The following is a 10,492-nucleotide window of genomic DNA, read 5'->3' as shown; positions in this document are numbered from 1 at the left end:
AAATAATAAATTACAAATGATACAGAATTTCAAAAAACAAGATGATATGAATTCAACAAAGTTGTTACATTGTACTTTGTTGTCTTCAAAGCAATTGTTCAGATTACCAGATATAAGCATGCAAAATTGGCCAAAAAATTTAAGCATTAGCTATTCCTTTCAACAAACCAATAGAAACAAGAATCACATGATCATCTCAATAGATGCAGAAAAAGCTTTTGATAAAGTCCAACACTCATTCATGATAAAAACCCTACAGAAAATTGGAATAGGTGGTCTTTACCTCAATCTCATACAAGCCGTCTATGACAAACTGACAGCTAGCATCATACTAAATGGACAAAAACTGAAAGCTTTTGCTTTAAAATCAGGAACAAGACAAGGATGTCCACTATCACCACTCCTATTCAACATAGTTCTGGAAACATTAGCCAGAGCAAATAGACAAGAGAGAGAAATAAAAGAAATAAGGATAGAAAGGAAGAAGTGAAATTATCATTATTTGCAGATGACAAGATACTCTACATAGAAGACCCCAAAAACTCTGTCAAAAGACTCTGAGAGGGTCTTATTTAATTTCCAGGTGTTTATATAGTTTTTGTGTTTTCTTTTTCTGTGATTTCCAATTTTACTGCAGTATGGTCAGATAATAATCATGGAATAATTTCAATTCCTCTGTCTTTACTTAAGCATTCTATGGGCTCGTATGTCGCCTACTTTGGAGAATGTCCCATGTGCAGCTGAGAAGAATGTGTGTTCTGATGTAGGGTGGAACACTCTGTAGATATCTATTAAGTCACTTGTTCATGGGTGTGGTTCAGTTCTGATATTTCTTTGATGACTTTTTGTCTAGTTGATCCATCTATTTGTGACAGTAGGGTATTAAGGACACCCATTAAAGTTGTTGTAGTGATTATTTGATTTTTCATGTCCATTAATATTTGTTTTATGAGGGCCAGGGTTATAGCTCAGTGGCACAAGTACCTGCCTGGCAAATGCAAGGTCCTGAGTTTGATTCCTGATACAAAAATATATTTGTTTTATGTAGTAGGGTGTACCAGTATTTGCTGCATATATATTTGTGATTGTTCTCTCTTCTTGCAGTTTTCCCTTAATAAGTATGTAGTGACCTTTGTTTCTTTTAATGAGTCTTGGCATGAAGTTCACATTGTCTGTAAACAGAATAACTACCCTTGCTTTTTTCTGGGTTCCTGTTGCATGTAGTATTGTTTTGTATCCTTTGATTTTCAGTCTATGAATTTTTTTTTGAGTTAAATGTGTTTCTTATATGTAGTATGTTGTTGCATCTTGCTTCTTGATCCATTCTGCCAGTCTGTGTCTTATGATTGGTGAATTGAGATCATTTATATTGATGGTTATAACTGGTATTATTGGATTATCACTCTTATATTATTTTCTTGTTGGTAACCTGTCTTGCAGAATCTTTGGCATGTCCAGTTTTTCCAGCACCATTTATTAATGAAGCTATCTTTCTACCAGTGAATGTGTTTGGCACCTTTGTCAAAGATAAGGTGGTTCAGTGTGTCTGGAGTTGTTTCTGCATTTTCTGATCTGTTCCATTGATCTTTGGATTCATTTTTTTTCTTTGCCAGTACCATGTAGTTTTTAATCACAGTAGTTACATAATATAATTTCAGGTCAGGGATTGTGATGCCCCCTGCCTTGCCTTTGTTGAATCTATATTCATTAGGGAAATTGGCTGTAGTTCTCTTTCTTAGTTGGGTCCTTCTGCAGTTTTGGTATCAGGGTAATCTTGCTTCAGAAATGGATGTGGGAGTATTGCTTCCCTTACAATTTCATTAAAGAGTTTAAGAAGTAGTGCTGTTAGGTCTTCCCTAAATTTCTTGTAGAATTTAGTAGTGAATCATCAGGGCCTGGGCTTTTCTTTGTTGGTAGGCTTTTAATTACATCTTTGATTTCATTGATTGATATTGGTTTATTTAGGACTTTTATATCTTCTTGATTCAGCCTTGGTAATTCATATGTATCTAGGAATCCATTCATTTCTTCTGTATTTTCCATCTTATTGGTAGATGTAGATGATCTTCTGGCTTTCTACAGGGTCCCTTGTAATTTCACACTTTTTATTCCTAATTGCATGGATTTGAGTCTTTTCTTTCCCTTTTTTGATAAGGTTGGATAAGTATTTATCCATTTTATTTAATCTTTCAAAGAGCTGGCTCTTAGATTCATTAATTCTTTGTATTGTTTTCTTAATCTCCAGTGCATTAATTTCTGCTCTGAGCTTTATAATTTCCTCCCTCATATGAGCTTTCAGCTTAGCCTGCTCTTTTTTTTCTAGAAGTTTGAGGTTCACCATGATGTTGTTTATTTGTGCTTGCTGTTTTCCTGATATGGGTATTTACTGCTATAAATTCCTCTCTGAGGTCTGCTCTCATTGTGTCCCATAAGTTCTGGTATGATATATTGTCATTATGTTTTAATTGTAGAAACTGTCTAATTTCTTCTTTACTTTCATGTGTGGCCCAGTGGTTGTTCCTGGGGGTGCTATTTAATTTCCATGGGTTTATGAAGTTCTTCTGATTTCTTTCGCCATTGATATCCAAACTCATTGCACTATGGTCTGATATATTCATGGGACAATTCCAATTCCTTTGCGTTTACTTAAGCATATTCTATGAGCTAGTATGTAGTCTATTTTGGAGAACATCCGTGTGCAGCTGAGAAGAATGTGTATTCTGATGTTGTGGGGTGGAACATTCTGTAGACATCTCCGAAATCCATTTGTTCAAAAGCTTTGTTCAGTTCTAATATTTCATTGTTGATTGCTTGTCTAGTTGATCTGTCTTCTTCTGGCAGTGGGGTATTGAGATCCCCCAATACAACTGTATTAGTGCATATTTGGTTTTTCATGTACATTAATATTTGTTTTATACAGTTTGGTGCACTGATATTTGTTGCATATATATTTATGATTGTTCTCTCTTCTTCTTGGAGTTTTCCCTTAACAAGTATGTAGTGACCTTCTTTGTTTCTCTTAATCAGTCCTGGCTTGAAGTTCACATTGTCTGCAAATAGACTAGCTACCCTTTGCCTTTTTATTTAGGATTTTTATATCTTCTTGATTCAGCTTTGGTAATCAAGCTGTTGACTGCAAAGACAGAGCTGAGGAGATCTCAGTTGCTGAAAAGGAACAGGAGAATAGAAAGAATGCCCTGAGGGCATCCCAAGAAGCAGCAAGTCTGTTACATGTAATAAAGTTTTCCATCCTTTGACTTTAAGTCTATGAATTTGTTTTGAAATTAAATGTGTTTCTTGTATGTAGCATGTTGTTGGATCTTGCTTCTTCTTTTTTTTTTTTTTCTGGTACTGGGAATTGAACTCACAACCTTGCACTTGCCAGGCAGGCACCGTGCCACTAAGCTAAATCCCCAGCCCACTGGATCTTGCTTCTTGATCCATTCTACTAGTCTGTGTCTTTTGATTGGTGAATTGAGACCATTAATATTAATGTTTATAACTGATATGTGTTGACTTATCCTTGTCATGTTATTTTCCTGTTGTTGACTCCTCCCCTTTTTCCCTCCCTCTGTTTAATTGTTTGCCTTGCCTGGTGGATTCCTTCTGTTGGGGTTCTTGGAGTTGTAGCCCTTGTTATTTCTTTATAGAATGTCCTTCAAAACATTTTGGAATGCTGGTTTGATGGTCATACATTTCCTCAGATGTTTTTGTCATGAAGTTTCTTATTTCTCCATCAGTTTTGAAAGACAGTTTTGTGAGGTACATCGATTGGGATTGAAGGTTGTTTTCCTTTAGAATTTGAAATACTTCACTCCAAGCTCTCCTTGACTTGGGGGTTTGTGCTGAGAAGTCAGCTGTGATTCTGATGGGCTTTTCTTAAAGATGATTTCTTTCTTCTCCCTGACAGATTTTAAGATTCTACTCTCGTGTTGAATTTCTAGAATCTTATTATGATATGCCTGGCTGTAGATTTGTTTGATTGTGGCTAATTAGAGTTCTATATGCATCACTCCAGATGATGTGCGCTATGGCTTGCCAGAAAGTTTGTCTACATCTTGCTCATATCAAGAGCAAAGAGACTGAGATTAAGAGCAGTGGACTAATTAATCTAGTGGAAGAAATTTGAAGGCAGTTCAATGTTGAGGTGGCATGGCTATTTTTTTTTTTTTTTTTGCCAGATCTATGTTGAGAATCAAGAGGAAAGAGTACAGCAGAGTGATTTAAAATGTTGGGAGTTTGGCCAGCAGGATGCTCCAGTAAAGCTGAGGACTGCAAAGATAGAGTTGAAACAATCTCAATTGCTGAAAAGGAACAGGAGAATAGAAAGAATGGCCTGAGGGCATCCCAAGAAGCAGCAAGTCTCTACTCTTTGCAGCCTCAAAACTGCAAAAGTGAAAGACTTTGCTTAAAGGAGAAAGCCACAGAACACCATGTTCCAGAATGGTGGCAACATAGAAAATTTGTTCCTCAGATTTGGATTCAGAGTGCCCAGAAATCCAGGCACTTGAACTCTACAACCAAGAGAAAAGAAAACTTGGCTACTGCTCCAGCTGGCAGCAGACCTTGGCATGATCCACAGTGTTGGTTTTAGGTGCATGCAGAATGCAAGAGTTGTGGGGTTAAGAAGGTTTCCACCTATGTTCACACTATGACACAGTCAGACACACTGGGAAGTATACTTTATCAATCTCTCAAGTAAATCAAGGGACACAATGAGACAACAAGACTCCAGATAATATTTTCCTTCCACTGAGTGTTAATATGCTGAAACATATAGAGTGAGGAGGGACCCGCAGGACAGAGGGATCTCACACTCTGAAGTCGTTAGCTGTCACTGCCTTGCGACAAAGAAATGTTGCAGTGTATTGCGTGTAGGGCTGCATTTTATCAATTTTCTTTTCAAAAGAAAAAGCGGTGCTTTATCAACTACCGCACTGCTGTAATACACTTTAAATGTACAATAAGGTAGCCCTTAAATTTGAGGTGGTCCTAAAGGACAACAAAGGAACTGAATTCCAAATTTTTGAAATGGGTGTACTGCTGCAGTTAGAGGTATACATTTAAGAAAATCGCATAGCTCTTGCAAGACCACCAATGTAAATTTATTTTGGACATTTTTAATTGAAAATATAAACAGTAATTTTAAACGTAAAGAAAAACAGCATAGTAAAAACATACATCTCTCAACTAAATGTATTGGATAGCTATAAATTTTTGGGGGCGGGCGTGGCAGCGCACGCCTGTAATCCCAGCACTCGGGAGGCTGAGGCAGGAGGATCGTTGCGAGTTTGAGACCAGCCTGGGCTACAAAGTGAGCTCAAGGTCAGCCTGAACTGCATAGCGAGACCCTGTCTCAAAATTAAAACATCAGAATCCCTGGAGATATAGTTGAATGTGAAAGCCTTGAGTTCAGTCATTAATACCACAAAACAAACAAAAAACATAAACAGTCTATACAACCAACCATTTTGAAGATGACGTTGTGCGGTATAACAACCATTGTTAATATCCTATCACCATGTTTTGAAATTCTGTATCGTTTTTATTGTTCTCTATGCTGTTTTGTTTCTGTATTTGTTTTTGTTATGTTGTTTTTTTAATGAAAAACAAAATTTATATATATATATATATATATATATATATATATATATAAGGAAAATTGTTGATACTTAAGTGCAGATTAACTATCAGTCGCTCTGCCAGTGGCGGCGGCGGCAGGGAAGCCTGCGGTGGTGGCCGCCTCCTCCGCCTTGTCATTGCCCTGCGACGGCTGCCCTGTGTCTCTTCAGGTAGCAGCGGCCCCCAGAGCCACGGTGACGGTGACGGTGACAGCTGAGTGTCCTGGGTTGCGCGCTGTTTCTCTGCTGCCGACGCCGCCACCCCTGCCTGCGCCCAAGCACACATTTCCTCGGTTCACAGGCTCTTCCGGGGCTGCCCGCCCAGCGCAGGGGCGGGGAGAAGGCGGGGGTCGCGGTGCGGGGTGGAGTTACCCTCGCCGCCCGCCCCTTCCCTCCCCACCCGCTCCCCAGTAGCGATGATCCTTGCCGGAGCACGGAGGAGTACGCTTATTCTTAGAAATCCGCTTTTCTTTGCGACTGTCAAGCAGGTCACTTGTCAGATACAATGGAAAGGTTTGCTTTTCTTTCGTCTTGACTCTGCAGCAGAACGTTGCTGTCATTTAAATTTATTTATTTAGTCACTCAATAATTATATTGCTCTTGGGCGCTCTTTATTTTCTTGACTGGCGATGAATAGGTTGAGAGATACAGTACGAGAAAGTCTGGGCCAGGAAGCCACCCTCCCCATCCCGCATGTGGACCCATCACGACATCAGGCACTCCGCCTGTTCCACAGGGTCCTGACCTGGCCTGAACCAGGATTCCCTCCGTCGGGGAATCTCTCCGTGAGATTCGGATGGAGGAGCTGTCCCAACACGCTCGCGATCACATCTTCAGGGGCAACGCATAGCAAGAGCCTATGAGCCAAGTAAGAAGACAGAGGCAGCACAAAAAAGCCAGGAGCAGACTCTTAAAAGCGGTTCTCCCTCAGGACCGGCTAGGCTCACGTCCTGGGAAAGTCCAAGGTCTGAAATCTCGGAGTTAAAATCTATCCTTTGCGATCCGCTAGGCTGGAAAGGATTTGTAGCTGTGGTCGCCCTCGGCTCAGGGGGCGGGCGGTGGAGCGGGAGCCAATCAGCGATGAAGGGGCGGGCGGTACGAACTGTCCAATCAGGTGCGCGGAGGCAGGCAGGCTCTTCCTGTGTCATGGCGCTAAAGTTTTGGTCCTGAGCTGCTTGCTGGGATCTGCCCCAGCTGGCTAGACCGTCTTGCTTTATGACTTCTATCAGCTGCGAGCTGCGCGGGAAGGACCCCGGAGGACGCTGAAGCCGGGCCATGGTAACGGTATGGGGCGGGTGCCCTGAGATGAGAAGCGATGGTTGTGAGGTCTGGATGTAAGTGACTGGAGCCAGATATGGCGGCAGTGGAGCCTCTCTGTGCAGTTTCAGCCTGAGGGCCTCATTGTCGACAGCGCTGCATCACCCTCTGTCCCTGTTGCTGTGTCTGGGGCTGGGCAGCTTTGGGTCCCCAGACCCCTGGCTCTTCATGGTGACTTCCCAGCCTAGAGCAAAGCCTCAGGCAGCTCCAGCCTGCAGCTGTGTGTACATCTGCACAGGGAAGGCAGGAGTCGGGGGAGGAGCTCTGATTCAGGTGTTGGATCAGATTGGGTGCAGCTGTGGTGTGCAGGTCCCTGGGCTCCTTCCCGCCAGCCGCGGATCGGGGAAACCTGAACTTTGTCAGTGTCTGCAATGCAGGGTCTCAAGCACACAACCCCTCAGCCCACTGCTTGTCCAAGCTTTAATATTGCTGGCGATGTGACACAGCGATGGTGGAATGCTTGCATGGTGTGCAGTCAACTCCTGGGTTCCATACACAGCAATGCCAAAAAAACAAACAAAAAAAGAAGACTTCTTGATTAGTAGGTGGGGCCTCTACTCAGAGACTAAGTGAGACTTGCCCACGGAGTTTACCGTGGTGAGAAATATAGAGGGGATATTAATGTATTAGGAAGAGCATATGAAAATATTTCTGCTAAGGACAGCTTCCAGGAGGGCCTGTGTTAAACACACACCGAGAAATGCATTGAGCCCGGGGCCTTTACATGATCGTGTGATTTTTTTTTTTTTTTGGTTAATGAGTGGACAGGAAAAGGTGGTATCTCATAAAATTGCTATAGTCTTCTATCTGTTTTTAGACATTGTTTTAAAAATTGAAATGCTAGGCTGGGCACGGTGGCTCATGCCTGTAATTCCAGCACTCAGAGGCTGAGGCAAGAGGGATCACTGTGAGTTCGAGGCCAGCCTGGGCTACAAAGTGAGTTCATGTGAACTGCGTAGTGAGACCCTGTCTCAAAAAAAAAAAAAAAAAAAAAAAAAAAAAAAAAAAGAAATGCTAATTTAGGTGGACTTCATATGAAAGGAGTCCTGAGTAGCCTGAGTAGAGCTAATACTCCAAATGTACAGTGTGCAGGCATATCAGTCATTATTCATAAAAGGGTTTTCTGTGTGGGGAGGTACAAATGGGAGCAGAAAGAATGTGAGCTGGGAGGGCCTGACCGTGGGTGGCAAAATCAGTATGTGGAACAGACAGGGTAATTTCCTGAGGTTGGATTACATGACAACAAAGGAAGGGTTGTGTGCTGAGCCTGGTCTGAGAGTGGGTCAAAAATCACTGGCCTGAAGGAAGGAGAGGAACTTCATAAAAGTTTGATGATAAATATTTCTTCTGTTAGTGATTAATATACCTTAACAGTTTTGAGGAAAATGTAGAAATTAGGGGATTGTCTGGACTGGTCTGGGTTAAAAAATTTTAGTGGCCCTGATTATTGAAGTAATGGGAAAGAGTTTTCCGGGATAGAAAAGATTGCAAGGTGTGGTTGACTTTTTGTGTTACAAGGGGTTAAATTCAGAATCTTTGCTCTGAGCTACAGCCTATGACATGTTAAATTTTTCATTAAAGTTGAAACCAGGTTTGAGCAAGTTGTACTGGTAGGGGTATACAGTCAACTCTTTTTTAGCCTCCCAGTGTGCTGGGATGACAGGCATGTGCCACCATGCCTGGCTAGAATGGAAGTTCTTTAGTCACCACTAGTTGCTAGGGTCACAGTACTTGGATAAATTATGCTGCACTGAGGCATGGTGTTGTGTACCTCTAGTCCCTGCTACCTGGGGTACTGAGACAAAAATATTATTGCTCCAAATCCATCCTGATTAATTCATTGCACAAGGTCCTATGTCAAGATAAAATAAAATTCCTGTGGTGGTTTGTCCACACTCATGCAACTTTTATAACATGCACAGTGACCTTAGTTCAAACTCTAGTAGTATAAAAGAAAAAATGGTACGGATTTAGTAGAAAATTTGAATTTAGAATTTCATTCTGTTTGTACACTAGCGATGTACGGGACAATACTTGCACATGATGCTCAGCTGCAGCTGTGAGTCCCTGCTCTTTCTGCAAAAAGAAAGTAAAAACAGCCAATGATTTACAGTGTGCTGTATTCAGTACAGTACATAAAATACTGTATTTATTATTTTATTGTGAAATATACTTCGTGTTATATAAATTTGCCCAACTACCTGTCACTGTAAGTGTTACAGTTTTAAAGAGTAAAGGCTTAGCAATGATGTTCACTCGATTAGGTATAATCAGTGAGTTTTCAGTACATTTTACTTTCAACTTGCTTTGGTTTGATCAAGATGTTATGTCTAACTCAAGGCACATGTCCAGACTCTTTGCTTCAATTCTTAGTAAAGCGCTGGTCTGTGGAATGTAAATCTTGTAAGATCATTTCCTGGGCTGAGTGCTGTACTAATCAGGATCTGCAGAGGAACTAAACAAGGACAACATTATGAGTAATCTTTGGATAAGGGAATGGTACACTCTTTTCCTATTACAGAGAGGTCACCAGTCTGTTTATACTGTGTGGTTTACATCACTAGAACAAGGAGATTGGATAGAATGACACAGGATTGAGCAGTTTGACCACTAGATAGAAAACATCTACAATGCTATGGAGGAAACAGTTTCATTCCTATTTCTAATTTATGCTGATATTAGAACCTTTCTAACTTCCTTAACCTTGGGGCAAATAACTGGTTTTCTATTCTGGGATGCTCTCTCTCATCCTCCCAGTGCTTATTTGCACTTAATGAGCCGAAGACATTCTGTCCAACATTGTCTCCTCCAAGACTTGCAGTTCTTTCACCTTTCTGGCAACTAATATCCCTCTGGGGAAAGAGGTGACCATGAGATTTTATTTTTTTCATGCATAGTGGAGACTACAATCCCTGAAGTCCCCCTGAATACTTCCTGCTTTCCCCACACTGAGAAATAGCCCTTCCTATGTTGATATCCTGGAGAAAACCATGGGAATGGCTTAATGAGAAGGGCACAGCTGAGGTAAAGCACAGAGCTTCAGTTAGTCAGTAAGTCAGCCCTTACTCTGGCCTCTGCACTCCCAGTGTGTGTTATTATAGTGCACAAGCCATGGAGCCTTTTCTAGGCTTTCGCTCTCACAACAGCAGGAAGGCAGCCCCAGTGGACGGGACAGGAGGAGAGAGTATGCAGATGCAGGCTGGAAGCAGTGTAGGTGGAGCCACTCAGCTTGGTTTGGGGTGCAAAGCCAGAGAGATGGCAGCTCTGAGAGTTTTTGTTTGCCCTTTCTAGGTACTTTGTAATGCAGAGCTATGTGTCCTCTGCACCTTTTACACTGGTGGATTTAGCTACCGTTTTGTGTTCTTTTTTTTTTTATTTTTTTTTATTTTAAAGAATAAAAGAAGGATAACATAATAATAGGGGGGACTTAGCAAATTACCGACAAAATGGTGTGAAATTATCAATGGTTATCGTTTTACATATTATTATCTACAAAATAGTTTCTCAGGAAAACAAATAGACAAATAATAGTGAGTTAGAGACAAAAGAGGTAG

At 41.2% G+C, this 10,492-nt stretch overlaps 1 protein-coding gene across 5 annotated transcripts in view; it reads left to right on the top strand.

Moving 5' to 3' along the window:
* The first annotated feature begins 6,734 nt into the window (after positions 1-6,734).
* LOC102023842 (zinc finger protein OZF-like) overlaps positions 6,735-10,492 on the top strand; it is a 48,435-nt gene continuing 44,677 nt past the window's right edge. For 3 of the 5 annotated variants that reach the window (XM_013507659.1, XM_005410145.2, XM_013507658.1), the window contains exon 1: positions 6,735-6,899. Coding sequence is in view for 2 of the 5 variants with exons in the window: in XM_005410145.2 (XP_005410202.1) it covers positions 6,897-6,899 (3 nt within the window). In the remaining 3 variants the exon portion in view is untranslated. Of the gene's footprint in view, positions 6,906-10,492 lie in introns of all 5 variants that reach the window. The other 2 variants (XM_013507660.1, XM_005410144.2) reach the window with 1 other exon arrangement.

This window comes from Chinchilla lanigera, unplaced genomic scaffold, assembly GCF_000276665.1.
Source record: "Chinchilla lanigera isolate Chin_1 unplaced genomic scaffold, ChiLan1.0 scaffold00131, whole genome shotgun sequence".
Classification (NCBI taxonomy): Eukaryota; Metazoa; Chordata; class Mammalia; order Rodentia; family Chinchillidae; genus Chinchilla; species Chinchilla lanigera.
The sequence above is the reverse complement of the archived record's forward strand: the minus strand, read 5'-3'. Positions and strand labels throughout refer to the sequence as shown.